The sequence below is a fragment of the Cebidichthys violaceus genome, unplaced genomic scaffold (assembly GCF_023349555.1).
Source record: "Cebidichthys violaceus isolate CVI_PGR_0920_01 unplaced genomic scaffold, fCebVio1.0.p SCAF_5, whole genome shotgun sequence".
NCBI lineage: Eukaryota > Metazoa > Chordata > Actinopteri > Perciformes > Stichaeidae > Cebidichthys > Cebidichthys violaceus.
In genome coordinates, this window is record NW_027176705.1 from 17,781,648 (window position 1) to 17,800,526 (window position 18,879).

The 18,879-nt window shown below is 46.9% G+C and overlaps 1 protein-coding gene across 7 annotated transcripts in view; it reads right to left on the reverse strand.

The window, feature by feature from the left end:
* LOC137887461 (NT-3 growth factor receptor-like) overlaps positions 1-18,879 on the reverse strand; it is a 157,153-nt gene that overhangs the window by 54,453 nt on the left and 83,821 nt on the right. For 6 of the 7 annotated variants that reach the window (XM_068730480.1, XM_068730481.1, XM_068730478.1 and 3 more), the window contains 2 exons: positions 15,365-15,420; positions 14,254-14,356 (listed from right to left, as the gene is read on the reverse strand). In XM_068730480.1, coding sequence (XP_068586581.1) covers positions 14,254-14,356; positions 15,365-15,420 — 159 coding nt within the window. The remainder of the gene's footprint in view (positions 1-14,253; positions 14,357-15,364; positions 15,421-18,879) is intronic. The other variant, XM_068730477.1, reaches the window with a different exon arrangement.

Genomic DNA, 18,879 nt, shown 5'->3' on the forward strand with positions numbered 1-18,879 from the left:
CGCAGGGAGCATTCAGTTCAAAGAAGTCTAATAATTGACGATGGAGCAGTTATCTGAGAGACTGTTTTGTCTGACGAGCTAGACAGTCCGGCCTTCTGAAAGGCCAGACAATTTGCGCTCCAAATGTCATGTTGTGAGAGGGCAAACATGGCCTGGTGGAGGAAGGCCGGGGAGAGACACAAGCTCAGGTTAAAGACGTGCCAGGCCTTATCAGACAAGTATTCTGCCAAAAACCGAGAGTACAAACAATATGTTAGCTGCAACACTTTGTCCTACTGGAGTATGCAAGCGATAACTAGTCATCTCCTGCAAAGCATTAATCATTGATTAAAAATGTTTTGCTCTTCTTGTTTTCCTTCTTCTTTCTTTCTTTTTTTTTCCCGCAGTGTGGAGGAAATTGGATTTTGCCCTCTGGCACAGTGGCAGGATCAGATTGTGGGCTGCAGTGCCGTGGATCTTATCTCAGCCGCAGCTTTGGTCCAAAACATATTGCTGCCCCTCTCTCGGTGGAAATAGGCTTCAACTGTGTTCTGCTGTTGACAGAGCAAAGATACTGGACACACACATAAAACACAGGCACACAAACTAGAGCCTGTCCCCCTTTCTCTCTTTGTCTGCACACACCTATTGACATTCAAATAGGTGTGTGTGTGTGTGTGTGTGTGTGTGTGTGTGTCGGGTTTGGGAGGAGGATGATGTATAAATCCAAGGGATGCCAGCCCTCACATGACCCAGAAAGTGCCGTGGTCTCCATGAAGACGCTCTTAAATCAGAGCTCAGTCCCTGGAGGTGGTGTTAAATCAAGTGTGCCCACACACTCACACACACACACACACACACACACACACGCACACACACACAATGCATCTCCAGACCTCTTACATATGTAACAATCTGTGCACAGGATGAGAATAAAAAGGGCAGTTCTTCACATCGTGCATATGAAATGATGCACTCAAAAATTGCAGACACTGTGTGTGTGTGTATTTGGACGTCGGTTTTACCTACTTGTGTGTCATTTTTTTGCGGTAGCAGTAATTAATATATTCATGGCTGTTTAACCCCCCCCCTCCCCTTATCTCTCAGGACTGGAGAGATTTGCTTGAGAGACCCTGGGTAAAAAGGAATTGAACCCACTACAGTGGAACGCTCATCCCAACAGCGACAGAGACGGCAGAGTAGCCAGTTCAGCCATTAGCTAAAACACAGCTGAGCCAGCCTGTCAGAGCTCCCTAAACACCCCCCCCCCCCTCCTCTATTCCGCCCCCGTCGTTGCCCCTCTGCTCTCCCTCCCCATGCATAAAGAACATGCTGCGTTCAGCACACTCCGTTGTGCTGCGGCGCTGTTAGCCTGTTTGTTTAGCTCATCATCACCACGCTCCCCTGGGCCACATGGAGTTTATCTCCCTGCCAGTTAGCTGCCATGAAGCCCAAACACAGAAATAAAGCCGCTTTGCCAAGCAGCTGCAACGCAACATCACGGCCACAATAGCTACAACACCGCGGCACCTATTGGGTTTTCAGAGGGCTCTGGAATGCACAGTGAATAGAATACGAAGACGGAATGTCTCCCAGGAGTGTTTTCTTATCTTTTATTTATTTAAGAATAAGCTGACTGCTGAACAGACGTGACTTTACTGGAGGGGGGGTCCGTCTGACAAAGAGGTCGTGGTTTTGGTGGCACACTTGATGCGCATGCACTCGAGGGTTTTCTTGTCAGATTTCTGGTTACCAGAGGTGAGAGCAGAATTGTGGCGCAGCGCCGAAAAAGCTTGCACGAATGCTCAGTTAGCAGGAGGAATGCAGTGACATCAGGTGGAGACAGGACACACTGTAATTAATGGGACACCTGGACGCTGAACGGGGATCAGAAGATGTCTTCTGATAGTTAAGATGATTCGCTATAGAAACAGTGAGCACTGTAAGTGAATACTGATGTGGTGCACGGAGAAGTTGTGCATCATTGATCATTGTTACCCCCCCCCCCCCCCCAGCACTGTGTTAAGGCAGCGCTGCTCTGGGTCTGAATCCCTGAAGCTATATATGGCTCCCTGCAGGGAAATCGTGTTTTCTAATGCTGCTCGCCACAGACAGGTCACAGGTCGGCGTCAGCAACAGAACACAGTACAGGCCGAGAGCTTGTGTCTGGAGCTTTGCCCTCTTCAGACTTTTTTTTTTTCCCCCCCAGACTCGGAAGTCGGTGAAGTCGTGCAGGGCATCACAAGGTGGACTCCCTGGATCACGGGCGGTCCAGTCAAATGAAAGCAGCACCGCTGAGCGAGCGTGATGCGCAACCTGCCGGGTGTATTCAGCCATTAAAGCCGCATACAAAGACATAAAGTGTCAAGGGGAGAGAGAGAGAGAGAGAGAGAGAGAGAGAGAGAGAGAGAGAGAGAGAGAGAGAGAGAGAGAGAGAGAGAGAGAGAGAGAGAGATTGTTTGCGGGGACTCCAAGCACGAGAAGCAACATCCAGGCAACGTCGGCGAACGTTTAGCTGCCGTTTCCCGAGGGTCCCAACTCCTGATGTGCATTTGAACCCCAGACACTCCTGGACTTATTACCAAGCGTTAAGGTGTCATGTGGGGACGAAGAGGATAAAAGAGAAATAAACAGCATGCAGTGACCTGTAAAACTGACATAATCTGCTGCCTTTGAGGAGGCAGTAATGACCTCTCACCGCGGTGTGACACACTCTCCGTCTTCATTTCACACCCTCTTAGAGCGGCACAGATGGCCTTGGCATTTCCTTAACGGCCTCTAAAGTCTTTTCCGTGAGCCGGGGCGGCGCGTCGTGCGCATCTCCTGTTGCTGCTCGCTGGGGAAAAAAAAAAAAGGCTCACAGGTAGAAGTAGGAGTCCATCATCAGGGTCCAGAGCGACGTCAACTCGGAGCGGCGACCTTCTCCTTCCTCGCACCTCCGCTCCCCCTCGGCCTACTTTTGCGTTACGGCGCACCGTCGCCGCTTCTCCGCGGGTTAACGCACAGGTTAATGAGGTGAGACGAGGCCACGGTGAAAAAAGCTACTAAACCAGCCATGCAGGATAATTCGTCTTGCCTCAGAAGTGTCAGCCACACCGCAGCTCCCTGCTCTTTAATTCATTCAAATGAATTTTGTTTTAATTGTTTCATCCTCTGTGCTCACTAACTCCATTAGTGTGGGGGGAGAGATGAGAGAGAGAGAGAGAGAGAGAGAGAGAGAGAGAGAGAGAGAGAGAGAGAGAGAGAGAGAGATGGGATGCTAGAGAGACATATGGAAAGAAAGGCAGAGGGAGAGAGACACAAATAGATATGCAGAAAGAGATTGGAGGAGATTCACTGTGTGTGTATGTGCTCCGTGTGCCTCTATGAATAATGAATCCCCTAGTTGTGATTACACAACAATTACTCTCTAGAGCTAAAACTTTAACCATCCTCATGAAAGATGGAGGCTCGCACTCTGTAACACGGGAGCTGCGGTCCGCCCGGTCCCAGAGGTGCGTTAGTGCAAACTGGGGGGAGGCTGATGGGGGAACGTGAGCCGACGGGAATAGAGCGGAACAGTGCAGCCGATGGAAGGACGGCGCCGGGCTTAGCGGGAGGAAGGCCTACCGGGCCGCTAGGCGGGCTGTAAACACTGCGTCTACTGCTGCAGTGTGGAGCCAGGGATGTGTTTAGAGCGCTGGTATTTCACAGGAGAAAGCAGGAATCCTTCAGTACTTGCGGAGGGGAACTTAGGGGTCCTGACCCCCCCCCCCACCACGCTGTATCAACATTTTTTTTTTTTTTATATTAGAGCAGCTAAATTGATTCAATACACTACAATATATGAATTCTGTATTCACGAGTCCTTGCAGTGGACTGTGTGGCGTTGTAAAACTGTATACTCCACTGTGATGAACACCCCCCCCACCCACCCCCCCACCCCGTGCATATTTTAATAGGCCAATTAAATATTTTATTGGTCCTCTTGTGCGTTTTGGCCCACACAGTCTGAAATAGCTATTAATATTTTAAAGCGCGCCTATTGCTGACTGATCAGAACTTTCGTGATTAAGAATCATTAAGCCTTCATTATTATTTATTCATGGCCTCCTCCGCTCTAAGGTTCGTCACTCGACACGCATACGACCACGGTTAACTGAAGATAAAAGGAAAATATGTGCGCCGGCGTTTTCCGAAGTGGCCCGTCCAACGAGGACCGTCAGCGCAATCAACTCCACTGGTGATGTGTTCTGTTATTATTATATTCATCAAAACACTGAAGACAACTCACCGCTCCCTCCTCTGTCCTCGTCACCCAGTGACAGAACAAACCAAGAGGTTCTATGGAGCAGTGGGAAAGCACCACAAGACGACCAGCATAAGCTTATGCTGTTATACAATATATGGAGTCATCCCGTCACTGTTATATTAATAATAATAATAATAATAATTGGCTCGTTTGTACTGAAAGCTAAAATGCATTTTATCAACAAGCAATTATGGTGAACATCTAACTGAACTGCCTCACAGCTGATAGCATTCATCAGTCATACGCTACAGTACGGTAGATAACCTCACTCATATATGTACCTGTAGGAGACCACTCGTACTGCTTCACAGTAGTACATTCCTGTCAGTACTTCTCAAAGTAATATGCTGTGATACATACAGGCTGGTATCATCGGTGATGAGAATAATGTAGAAGACTGTAAATGCAATCATTACCTTACAATGAGAATACAGCAACATATGCGAATATCTTTAGATATGATAACATATAGTCGAGCTTTCTCACTGTTTATTGTATGATTATAATAATAAGGAGATATTGATCATAACACTACAGTATGATGCCGTTGCTGCAGTTGTTCAGGAGAACTGTCATCATTGCATCTGGACACATTTTACTCCTACATAATGCAAAGTAGAATATCAAACACATGACTGTGACTGTTCAATACACTGTAGAGCAGAATCCTGTTAAGAGTAATGCCTGTGATGCAATGCTGTCTCCGTTATATTCGGATAGATTGTAGTAAACACACTCGCTCTTATGATATAGAATGCTGTCATTACTAAAACACACCTTCGCATCACCACTGATTCAGCGAAGAAATCCATTTCAGTGCAGTAGCTGCTATTTTGTCTCTGTCAGTAAAGGATCACAATTCCTCTCCAGCGTAGGAGTTGAGCATGCGGCACCCTACATTTGGCGGTTACATAACTCGAGCTGTTTGCCGGGCCGGTGGCTAGAATTCACACTGAATAAACTAGTGGTCGCAGCGTGCTTCTCTTGTTCAGCGCGTTTATTTTATTTGTATTTTGAATGTGTGCAGGACTCTCATCTCAGACCCCCAACAACCACCTCTGAGTAGATGCTCTCCTGTGTGCTATAATAAGCCCTGAGGAAGTTGAAAACCCAAACTGGAGTCATGCCAAAAGGAGAGGAACGGAGGGCTGAATCGATGAGCTGCACAAGCTGGGAGGTTTACAACTGAGCTATGCACACCTCCTCATTCCGCCGCTTCTCTTTTATAGTGCGGCGCGCCGTCTTTCCACTCAGTTAGCCGGTTGCCGAGTCGTCGTAATGGCAGTTTGAGGAGGCAAACTCTCATATTTGGGCCGCGTATCTTTTTACAGCCTTGAATGTGGCTCCCCCCCCCCCCCCTTAATGTTAACAATGAGGGCTGCTCCTAAAAAAACAAGTCCCGCTGACTCGCTGCGGCCAACGGGGAGCCGTCAACGCTGCGCCGCAAGATGTGAGGAGCGCTGTCCAAGCCCAGTTCGCCGAGGGCCGTCTGGTGAGACCGAGCCCCTTAATGTTCATTAACTCGGCGGAAACTCATCATCACTATACACTCCACCACTCTATTTCCAGGCCCAGTGTAAAATTGCAGAACATATGAGCGCAATAATCATTAGCAAAGTCCTCCAGGATGGGGGGGGGGGGGGTGTACTGTATGGTTGGGAGGTTGAACGAAAGTTCAAGGCAGAAATAAATGCGTTTGTGATTACTTACGGAGCTCATAGATTATCTCGCCCCTCGCAGAGTAAAAAAAGGAAAGAAGAGGATGTATGAACACGTCTGTACCCAGAATGTGCCAACGATGTGATTTACAGTGTGTGTGTGTGTGTGTGTGTGTGGGGGGGGGGGGGGGCAGCGTCCCACCGGCTACACAGGTTAGTAGTTACAGAGTGATTAAAGCAGAACAGTTAAATGTACAAAGTCTGTGAATTCAAGCAAAACCCAGGGCTGCAAAAAGAAGTAAAAAGATGAACAAAAGAAGAAGAAATTAAGAAATGTGGAGGTGCAATAAGATAAGTGAAGGTTTTGAGCGTGAAAATTCAGAAATGGTTCGGCGCTGCGCTCGCTCTGACAATACTAATACACTTAATTGGAATGGCATCGGAACAAAAGCACCGCGCTTGCTGTTTGGAATGACGTTTTCCTCTGCTCCAGATTAAGCACACGGTGAAGCAGTGCGGAGCAGCAGCCGTGGAGCTTTCCCTGATCAATACTAATTGAAAGGCGGAGACGTAGAAGTCGTCCCTGATGCATTTCCATGGACCTATTGTTGAGCCGCGTCGAAGACAGCCCTGCCTCTTAAATGATTTAAAGTGCAACTGCATGTGTATTCATTACAAGACAAAATGTCTCTCACCAAGTTAGACTCTTTCTGTGGCTGGAACAAAAAAAAAAAAAATGGAAGCAAACATGATATTTTTTTTTAAACAAATTCCCTGTGGGGATGAAGCCGAAGAAGCTCTGAAAGCCGGCGGTTGAAAAAGTACGGCTTCTTCCTCCGCTCCTACGTCGCTGTTCTGCCGTGTGCTGAAACTTTAAAGATGTTTTAAGCCATTGTTAAACTCGGAGGACCCAACGGCAACCTTCTGAACTATTGATAGCTAAGACTTAGAAAAGGGAAGAGGCTTCCACACACCCAGTCAAAGTGCATTTTAACAAAACCACTCTGCCCGGGCGGGAAGCTACTTTGCAATGCAACACAGATAGAGAGCGGCGCTGCAGAAGGACACCGAGAGGACAGAGGGCACTTAGCTGTTAGCGGTCTTGTGCTGACGGTCCAAGGTCCAGAATAAAATAAAAAAAACAATAAATAGCAATCCTATTTGTACCGAAATACACAAAACCACCCTAGGCCACCCGGCACTCTGTATATCCATCCAGGGACAGGCAAAACTCCCACGGAAAGCTCTCATGCAACTTTTAAGTGAGATAAATAAGTAAACAGGCCATTTTTTCCTATTTTCATTTTCCATACAAGGTGCAAAGAGAGCTGGGGACCGACATGTGAGATAATGCTGCGGCTGAGAGCATCTAAACCCTTTTAGTGTTCGCTGAAAGCGCCTGACGACAGACATGATGGAAGATGAACTTTACTTCCTGGAAAAAAGAAATATGGGGCCTTCTTTTCTGGGAAAGAAGAAGCAAAAAACACTCCCCCCCCCCCCCCCTGTGTGCCTTTTCTGCTGTGTTCTTTGCAGACCCCATCTGTCGCATGCGCTCAGAAGAATGAATTACAGACAATTAAGATGGCCGGTGCTGTACAGCAACTGAGCAGAGAGTAAACACCATTTGTGCAGGAAGAGACGGGAGGGTTTGAGCTCCGCCTCTCACACACCGCGGTTTAAAAGGTCCCTGAAACATCTTGTCCAGAATCAGGGAAGCAGAACAGCTCTGTTTTTTTCCATCTGCACATGATTAGTGAGAGTTAATGTGTTAGCTCTTGCCTGGCCTCTGGGTCTCAGATTTCCACTTTCAATTCTGTTGTATTTTTGCTTTTGACCAATTACACAGCTTTTTTTTTTTTTAAGACTTTGCTCAGAATCCCTGATAAGTAAACCGATCATGTTCTCACGCTGCTCACTGTCATCACCACTTCATCCAGATGTTTGTCACTATCCCACGTCATTTCAACCGAAATAGAATCGTCCCATGCGATATCTTGCTGACATGGAAATAAATGTTGAAATCAATTATGTCGTTCAGCGTGTGAAATTGGCTGATAAGTGAGCTACCTCAATATTTGATGCGTTGCTTCGGAAATTACATCTATTTGTATTACTTTAGAATTAGAATTAGTCGGCACTTTATTGTTGCAGGTGGTCGAGGTGGAGCTCATGTTAACTACTGTACTTTATAAAAGTTATTATCTGGCAGTTAAAACCGCAACAATGTCACATTTTACAAAGTCATAGTAGGTTTTGTAAAATGTAACTATAGATGTCAGATAAATGTAGCGGAGGAAAAAGTACCATGAAATGAAGCGAAGTAGAAGCATTATAAAATGGAAATATTTACTAGGACATTGTACTGTACTTTTCATAACTGCACTTTGTAACTTCCCACCACTCCATTGCATGTATGACTGTGTGTTGAATGGACGATGTAAATCACGTTTAATTGAACGATTCTTGGCGGAGTGTGTGTGTGTGTGTGTGTGTGTGTGTGTGTGTGTGTGTGCTTGACAATGGTCCAGACGCAGAGCAGCAGTCGTGCCGTCTGTCTGCGGATGGACAATGTCCCGCCGCTTAAGGGGCAGAGCTCACTCCAGCCACTGGAGGCCAAGCGAGGCAGTGATGCGGTAAATGCTGCAGTGTGTGTGTGTGTGTGTGTGTGTGTGTGTGTGTGTGTGTGTGTGTGTGTGTGGGGGCCTGATCATCCCCAGGCCTGGTTCAGGTAATGTAGCGGAGAGGAGGGTAAGCCGCCTTGACACACACACACACACACACACACACACACACACACACACACACACACACACACACACACGCCTGGATCACAGAGGCTAGCAGGACGCCGCAGGGTACGGATTGTGTGTGTTTGTGTTGTGTGTGTGTGTGTGTGTGTGTGTGTGTGTGTGTGTGTGTGTGAGTGGGTTCTTATCATCTCTGTGATTTTCCTATATGTCATCTGCATGTCTAAAAACCTAAGAAATGTGAAAAATGTCTTAACAATGTCACAGTTTGACGTCACACAACACGCTCCACTAAGCACTCAGAGTAACAGCGTTAGCCAAATAGCTCGACAACAGTGTCTGCTCACCTTGAGTCACAGGTAGCCTCCTAACTCTGCTTCAGCTCACCCTGACTTCTCGGCATCTCAGCATTTATGAGTCGGCCATTTGCCTCGGTCAGCATTTTCCGGCCCCGTCGTATTTGAAAGGGTTAAAGACTGAGGGCCACATTTCTTTCAGATGCATTCTGCACTGGGGATGCACCGATCCAGCTTTTTCAGCCTCGATACCGATAGCGATACCCGGGTGTCGGCCGATACGGAGTACTGATTAGATACAAGCTGTAACCCTCACTGTGTTGAAGTGACTGGGGTCATTCTCTTGTGTTTAAGGCTTAAAAACTGCTTTCCTAACTTCTAACATGTAACAAATAAATACACGAGTATAAATGTACTGAATAATAAATTGTACAAAAGCAACTTGGTAAAAATGTTTACAAGTTGCAGCCTCCTGTAGCGTAACGTAGCTGATCAATGATAGGATAACGTGATATCGTATCAGTGCATAGACTCAATACGCAATCCTGAATTTTAGGCCCGATTGCGAACAACAACAAACAACTCTATCTCTAATTCAGAAGGTGTATCATGTGTGATTCATTCATACAGAAACTTAAGTGGGAAAGAGACAAGCTGTGATTTCACGGATGGTTATGTGCCGGAATACATCTCTCGTTGAAGAAACTTCTCTTTAAAGAAAAGTGCAATAAAAAGAATATCAAGTTTTTTTGTTTCAGAAAAGCATCCATCTTTGAACTGCTGATTAATAACTGCCAGTGTCCTGCTTTCCTAAAATAAACGCCACACAGCGATGTCTCCTCCATCATTTGTCACTCTCTCCTGACGCGCTACCTTCGCTGCTGCCTTTGTTTGCTCACTGTATATTTTCAGCCTAAACTCTGCAGTGACACGTAGCCAAAAATAGCGCCGGCATCATCTGCTCCTTATATAAACACACAGCAGCTGCCAACAACTATTGTGGATGAGCCCCAGAAATACCCAGAATGCAGCACAATGTGGCATTGATTCCCGGGCCCTGTTGGGATCCCCAAAATTAGTTCAAAATTGTTTTATTTCTACAAAAGTCTGTGTGAAAGACCCTTCAAACCCACTGGTGTGATTCACTGTAAAAAAATAAGACCGCTGGATGCTTTGGCTTGGAGGCAAGTTGACAACATATTGATCAGAGCAACAGGTTATCTACAGTGCGAATCCATTTTCATGCGCACACGCGAACACATGCAGACAGGCGAAGCACCTTTCATAAAACCACAATTACAACCACATAAACGGAGCGGGAGTATATCAGTCAGAGCGGTAAATGCGGGGCGGCCAGCGGACAGTCCTGGCGGCAGGCCTTGAAATGCTAGCAAATCAATTGAATGTAGCTCACCGACACACACACATACAGGCACGCACACGAACACACACACACACACACACATCAAAAAAGAAAAGAAAGAAAACCCCCCAAAAACAGAGTTTTTATTGGATGCTCAGAAACGGTCGGTGATCAAACTCAAACAGCCAAAAGAGCCACAGTGATTTAGTGGAGCGAAAATCCATTATGGCTCCAACCAAAGGTAATGACTTCTTCAGGCCTTCCAGCTGATTCTCCAGAACAAGCGTGGGAGGGGAAAACACACACACACACACACACACACACACACACACACACACACACACACTGGACAAATCAGGCTCTTGTATAGCGCAGTGTGACGTCCTGAAAGAGTCCATGTTGACAGTCACCTCCTATATACCTTCAATCACTCACAGTGACAGTGGAGAGAGCAGCACACCCTATTTATACTGAAGTGGCTTATGTATAGTACCAGCTGGAGATACAAACTACCACCTGATACAAAAGGAGGAGGAGGAGAGGAACTAGCGGCACTGACACTGATGTGTCTAAAGGTTCTCTATGCAGTATTCAGAGCATTAGCAGCAAAGGACTATTCCTATGTAAAGATAGAGTGGAGTCTACCTGAGCGTGTTCTTATACAAGCTTCTCTGTGGTTTTAGCATGCATTCATCATGGAGAGCGCACCCCCTCTGGCTAGCTCATGGCCGCTACTCTGAAGCGCTCACGCGTGGTGGTTACCGGTGACGACACCTCCCCGACCGTCGGCTACGTTGCGGAAGCGTAGCGCTCACCCCTCTGTCGGCACCGTTGCCGTTCTCTGCGCTGTTGGAACCACTTTGCGCGGCGGGTGCAGGTCATGGGAAATGTTGGAGGTCTATGACAAAACTGTATGTTCAAGACGGCTGCTAGCAACCGTTAGCTGCTAGCAACCGTTAGCTGCTAGCAACCGTTAGCTGCTAGCAACCGTTAGCTGCTAGCAACCGTTAGCTGCTAGCAACCGTTAGCTGCTAGCAACCGTTAGCTGCTAGCAGCCAAATCAACGGTGGCTGTGTTGAGAGTTGTGTGGTGGCCCTAGCTATGCTCAGAATTTAGAATTTAGCACTTTGAGTCGTTACATGAAGACATGAAGCTAAACATCATGGCAACAATACAGCTGAACAGGGCAGAAGCACACTCTGCTGCAATACATGCTCCACATAACACTGACCGTACTGTAACAAGTGGAGAAAACCAGTGGTAATAGCTCACACTGGTGATATGCTCAACCTTCAATATGCTAATTTTTTCCCTCGCACCATCATAGCAATTCATAAAACTAGTTGCTACCTTGAACAAGGCAGATGAGCACAATCTGAGCAGAGTAAAAAAATGTATTGAAAAAAAAGCTTTCTCTGTCTCTTGACAGAAACTGTTGAGGTGCCCTTGAGCAAAGCGGGCAATCTTAACACATCGTACGAAGCAGCGAGTGTCTCTGGAGAGCGTTTGTGGCGCTCGGTGAGATGACCTGGCGACGCAATTTTTAAAATGACGCCCTGTAGCGTCCAAGAGAACTTTGGACCTTGCCATCAAGGAGATAGATTACGCTCCTCAGCGCTCCGCCTCGGAGAGTACTGAAACTGCATTTGAAGCACCCTTTTGCAGAAGAGTTGAAATAACTCCCCAGGTAACACCGGGTGCTCCGAGCATCAAAAACACGCTGCGCTCGGAACGCTGCCGGCAACATGAAGCAGAGCCTCCTGTTAGTCACGAGGCAGCGCTGTACTGCAGGTTCAAGGTCGGTTGAGTATCACATGGTTTTTACATGGTTATGGGTGGATATCGTAAATATCAATCTACCCCGTTCTGTGTAAAACGCATCGTCATCTACCGTGTATCGGAGAAAGACAGTTAACCGCATCGTTAGCAAGCAGCTGAGACAATGTGTGGCGTCTCAGTGTACACACCCACACAAAGGGTCACACTGCCCTCACGTCACGGATTTCATGACGCACTCTACGGGACCTCTTCTTCTTCTTATCGGGATTGAGACTATTGTTTTCTCGGTGTCGAACCAGTGTGTCAGCGCGGCTTTAAATTCATATGACTTGCCATGACATTACAAACACGTCTGTAAAGCCTCATTAACTACCGTTTAAGACTCATCCTTGATTAGAGCCAGCTTTAGGGCCAATGCAATAATTGCCGCCCCCTAAATAATTACAGCGGAGAGTTCTTTACCGAGGTGAGTAACGAACTCTAATCCTGTAAAGTAGGTAATTAAGGGGTGGCAGCAGCTAATGCTACTTTGCGCCACGCGTACGGTATGAAATGAGGAACGCGCATGGTTTGAGGCGTCGAGGTCACGGCGGCACGCCATTAGAACATCGTGTGAATGAAGAGGAAAAAAAATAAATAAGCATAAGCATAATAATGCTAGGAATCGACGGGAAGGAGCAGTGAGCGGATATGAACAGATCAGTGCAGACCCTTCACACCCTGGAGACAAGCTGTTCAACTCCTCCCCTCCGGTAGGCGCTACAGAGCACTGTACGCCTAAACCATGTTAAATGTTTATGCTCACTTTGTTGTATTTAATGTATTTTTATATTTCTCTTGTTTATTTGTATATTCTATGTACGATGTGTGTAACCGGAGTACGCATACATGGCCAATAAAGCCGATTCTGATTCTGAACCAAAAGAAATGTGTACGTTTAGGATCATGAGCTGGAATCCACACACAGGGACACAGGGATGTGTGATGTGTGCTGTATGGGCGACACCCCCCCCACCCCCCCCCCCCCCCCCCCCCCCCCCCCCCCGAACACCAAACACGAGCAAATGCCACCACTCGGCCTGCCAGCTGATAAAACACTTGAGACTGAACCACGGGTCCTGAGCCGCTACCGGTGTCTCTCCTCTCTCCTGTCACCTGTCTCCTCTCTCCTGTCTCCTCTCTCCTGTCTCCTGTCTCCTCTCTCCTGTCTCTTTTCTCCTGTCTCCTCTCTCCTGTCTCCTGTCTCCTCTCTCCTGTCTCCTCTCTCCTGTCTCCTGTCTCTTTTCTCCTGTCTCCTCTCTCCTGTCTCCTCTCGCCTGTCTCCTCTCTCCTGTCTCCTGTCTCCTCTCTCCTCTCTCCTGTCTCTTTTCTCCTGTCTCCTCTCTCCTGTCTCCTGTCTCCTCTCTCCTGTCTCCTCTCTCCTGTCTCCTGTCTCTTTTCTCCTGTCTCCTCTCTCCTGTCTCCTCTCTCCTCTCGCCTGTCTCCTCTCTCCTGTCTCCTCTCTCCTGTCTCCTGTCTCCTCTCGCCTGTCTCCTCTCTCCTGTCTCCTCTCTCCTGTCTCCTGTCTCCTCTCTCCCTGTTCTTAAATCAGCTTCACGACGACCTTTTGCCTCTTCCATGACGCCAACGCCGGAGAGACGAGCAAAAAGCTGGAGCTGACACAAAATGAAAGCTCAGCATGCACAAAAGCCATGTTTGATCCTATTTTATTTCTCAGCGTGATCGACAGCGCCGGGTCCGCTAATTAATTCAGGATCCTTTTCCGCGATCGCTCTACATAGCAGACATGGGTGCTTGCAAATGTATGGCATTTAGCAGGACTCCCGATGCGCACAGCGAGACAAGACTCCAGTGTGACAGTCCCATCCAAAAGGCGAAAACCCTTTTTTTTTTTTTTTTTTTAAACAAGTCCTCTTGGGGATGTGATAAAGTGCAGTAGTGATTCTGTAAAAGTGCAGTAAAAGTAGGACTCCTACAGCAGCTGCATATGTACATTTTCTGATGAACAAAGGTTTTGCAGATTAGCCGGGGGAATGGATTTCGCTGCACAATGATGCAACTGGCAGAAAGGCCAGAAAGAAACAAAGCTAACCGTCTGGCTGCCTATCTGCCCGTCTGCCTATGCGTGTAGACTTACCTTTCATACCGAATTTGGAGCGCCGGCCGTATTTGTTGATGAGAACAAAAAGGACGAGGAGGAGGACGCAAGCGAAGCCCGCCAAACCCACGGCGATGGAAACCTGAGAGGAAGGAGAAACGCTGCGTCAAGACTGCGCTCACATCGTAATCCTCTCCAGATTTCTGATCACCTTAAACACGGCAAATCAGAGTTTAATCCACTAGATCGTGACGTCGTAGAGTACAGCGGTCTGGGGGAAGAAGAAAACCCTCAATACCTGTCTTGGCAGCGATGTATTCCAGGTGACAGAATGTAATTTCAATATAATCCTTGTGTACAGCAAGACTTACTCTCAGAGCAGCTTGAAAATAACACTGCAGTAGCTACTTTAACGCTTCATCATCATTACAATCATTTATTCTGAGCAAATTTAAGACTAATTTGTATAAGCAGTGAATAAATACCAAAATCAATAAATGATAAACACACTTTTTTTTTTTAGTTTACACAAGACAGTGTGCTTCTTATCATAATCAACAATATGAAATGTTCTTGTATTTAGTTTGATAATCTAATAAAAAGGAAATTAATCTACAGATTAAGATTTAAACTGAGCCGTCGTCAATGAAATTAGTTTCACTTGCTTTTCCCGCTATAACAAGTCAAAATGTCTGACATGTACTGAAGCGGTGTACATGAAGGAATTCCTTTAGAAGTGTGTGTGTGTGTGTGTGTCATTACTCCACCAGCGCTCGTCCTGCTAGCACATGGCAAAAATGTCGGCCATTTAAAAAAGCCCATTAACCACGTCAGCGTCAGCGTCTCTTTCTGGACAACAGTGGAATAACTCAGCCTCGCTAGTTTAAAAAATACTGTACAGAGTACATCATCAACATCATTATTGTCCAAACATACAGCTCTGAAGAAAGAGAAACGACTGCGGCATCCTTTGGTGTATTGTGGACTCGCGTGCCTCGGCGCCGCATGTCAACACACAGAACAAACCCCCTCCGAGGGTCGTCTGACAAAAGCAGTTAAGATTGGTGTCGAGACGCGCAGCGGCTCCGCTGAGTCCGGGGGCAACGTCTTTAGCAGCTGTTTCATCAACATCATTAGGGAGAAAACTCACCCCAAAAGTGTCTTCGTCTGGTCGGCCAGAATCACCATCTGACGGCATCGAAGGAACTGAAACACAGAAACACGCAACGCAGGCATCAGTGGCTGAGGATAAACCTTCAATGGCCGTGGTTTACTCCAACAGTTACAACAGATGCAGAGAAAACAGAGCTTCACACTTTTTGTGAGATTTCTTACGGCAGCATGCACAGTGGATGCACAGGAATACATCTTTTTTTTTTCCTGTTTAATATCCCCTTTATGAACCCGTTGATGCACCTATTATCACAATAAACAAGTTCAAGTGATGCTTACGCGGGTTAGTGCGCAGCCTGACTGCTCTCTAATGTATAGAATTGAGTGCATATTTTCAGGATCTCCACGAGGTCAAGCGGTTTTTAGAAGTGTTTTGTGACGGCTCTCATTGCCAGTTGAAAATTATTTTTTTGTGCTTTCCTCATTTGCGTGTATTTATATTGAAAATAAGAGCGCGTCAAGAGTACATTGAATGTTAACAGGAGGTGGATTGATGTAAACAGGAAGAAGCTTCTGACTGTCACGCGTGATAAAAGCTTGAGGCTATGGAAAAAGTGTCGATGAACAATTAGGGATGAGCCCGATTGCTCAGCTATCAATTTTTTATTTTTTATTTGTTCAAATAACCACTATAGATGAGAAACAAACAAACAAAGTAAAAGGAAAACAACTGTAATTTTTGACGGTTTACTCTGACTTCAGGGCGGTTCAAATTATTTTTGTATACCAGCTGCTAAAAAAAAAATAATAAAAAAAATAGATTGGATCATTGACGATCTGCAAACATATCGACGGCAGAACGAAATTGGTAATGGCATTTCTATGAACAATTCATTTTTATGTGTAGAAGTGTTCCTGTCACAGCCTGATGTTTGATACCCAGAGTTTTAGACCCAAGCCTCAGGTGAAAGAAACAGAAAAGACATTGTGATTTTTGACATTGTTGTTTTGCACCAATGCATGCTCATGCTTGTACACAGACAGTATATACAATGATACACGCATACAAACAGAAAAGGAGTCGTATACATAAAGCCAAGAGCAACAAATGTTAAATGATGTCCAACTAAATGAGCTGACTAATGCGCCGCACAAACTCACAGTCTAACACACATTTTCAGACCCAACTGGATCCTGCTGGACTCAGTCCACAGACTACATATTAGTGTCTCAAAATAATCCTGAAGATGTCAAAATGCTACACGTCTCACACCTCTGCAAACGGCAGAGTTCTGGGGAGCGTGGGGAGAAAAGGACAGAGACAGAGCCGTGAAACAAAATGAAGCGGTGTCAGGGAAACTCCAGTCCGAAGCCTCCAGCCAGGACATCAGAGAGTAATTGTGGGCAAATTAATGGCCGCATGGTAGACTGGCTGCCACTGGCTCAGACACACACATAACAGTAAAGTGCATTGCTCTGCGTCTGAGTGTGCGAGTGTGTGAGTGTGTGCCCTGACTACCATCCATCCGTCCCTTCATCCCTCTCTCCTCTCCTCCCCCTGCCCTCCTCTCTCCTCAGCATTATTAGTATCAACCGGCCTGTCACTCTCCCTTCTACGGCTGAGCTTCCTCACACGCCGCCGCTTTAATGTTTCACACTCTTATCACCCGAACGCCTCTCTCTCACCTGCCTCACTGTGTGTGTGTGTGTGTACGTGTGGCACCGTGAAGTCCTCGCCTGCCCTAAAAGCTCGTCGGCGCCCATCCGTTTCCCTTCGCCGGGCACGCTGCTTTATAATCCGTGGCTGATTAGAAGGAATGGCCCTTCATATGGAGATGGAAGAAGACTCTGACGAAGGTCAGAGATCAGACCGGCCCACTTAGTTTAAGCCGTCAACGGCGAGGCTGCCACAACAGCCTGAGGCCAAAACCACAGACAGGGGATTTACGATGCAGCGCGAGAGAGCCGGCCAAAGCGTCGTTCCAGCACTACGACTGCACTGGCCGCTTTACAGACGCTCACACGTCACCAGCTAACGCGGTGGGAAACCAGCTGGTTCACACTGTGGCCGGTCTGTTAGGGGCTCAAATGGAAGCGTTATGCACGCTGAGTCGCTGATGCAAGAGAATGACTAAAACCTTGGGTTTCCTGGGCAACTACCACATGAATGTTACGTCATACTGAGTCTTTCTGACTTTGAGTTTTTCCAAGCAGTGGTAATGCAGCTGCGGTAAGAGGGCTACCACTACCTACAGTAGTAACCCAGCAGTTCATACTGCATTATTTTGTGTGGTCCTGGATCAGAACTTCAGCAAACATCAGTGGCTTCGTCTATCTCTTTATTACATTTGGGGAATGTTCACCCTGCCGACGTTACCTGAGGCATCACAACAAGTTCTCAATCCAGCTGGTCACGTGCCGACGCTTTGTCAGCCGCTTTGAACGCACCGGGCAGCTCAGCGTACCGCCACAGTAAACACGCGGTGAACATTGTGAATTCAAACAAAACCACTTAGGTGAAGGGAAGTGATCACGGTTTAAACTTCGGTTGAGGTAGCAAAGCCGCCTTGGTATGTTTAGGAGAAACACGATTGATGGTTGCCTCTTATAAGGGGAAGTGTGCCTTGTCTACCTTGCAGTTCATTGGAAAGTGTTTGGAGGAGGGCAGGCACTTTCCAAAAAACCCTGGCAGGTGATTGGATGAACCATCGATCAATCAGACTTTTGCTGAAGCCAGTCAGGAGAAGAGCAAAAAACCTCTTTTCCATCGAGAAAAGCCTCGAGTGCCGTTCTTTGTTCTTCTTCCAGTGAAGAAACCCTCTCCAGTCATGATATAACTGATGCTATATCTACGAGAACCTCTTTTGGAGCCACCCGTGTCGTTGAGCTCATAGCTGCCAGCAGCTCCAGGACACCGATTGGTCCGTGGACTGGCTTACCGCATACAAAAGCATCACTTGAAGCCTGACAATATGGATTTTTGCGTGGTATGTAATCACGGGAGATTTCATTGTGAGGATCCAGGTGCCATGCAAGGTAATTGTCTACCGGCATTAAAAAAAACCTTGGGTGGTAAATTTACCATCAACAGGTGTCGCAACAGTGACTAAGCCGGGCTCAGCAAAGGGTTGATCAAGGCATAAAAGCCCAGCTGCTCAAGTAGATGGGTTGCTTACCAACCAGCAGGAGTAGACTGTGTCAGCAGAGCTCACCTCACTGTGAGGGAATATGTAAATGTGTGAGGGTTAAGCAGGGCATCACTGAAGCATCATCTCTCCCACATCAGAGAAAAAAAGGCAGAGAACCACAAGCCACTGAGCTGGCTGCTGCTGCTGCTGCTGCTGCTGCTGCTGCGCGTTGGAGACCTCACACAACCTGAAAAAAGCCGTTTAAGTCTCTTGACAGCCCGGGGTGATCCAAGCAGAGGAGGCGAATGACTCAACAACTTGAGGTGCCATTGAGCAAGGCATATGAATGGTATGAATGCTGTCTAGTAAAGCCTTCCTAGAGATTTATAATTCCATCATGGTCCAGAATTTTGAGCACCGGTGC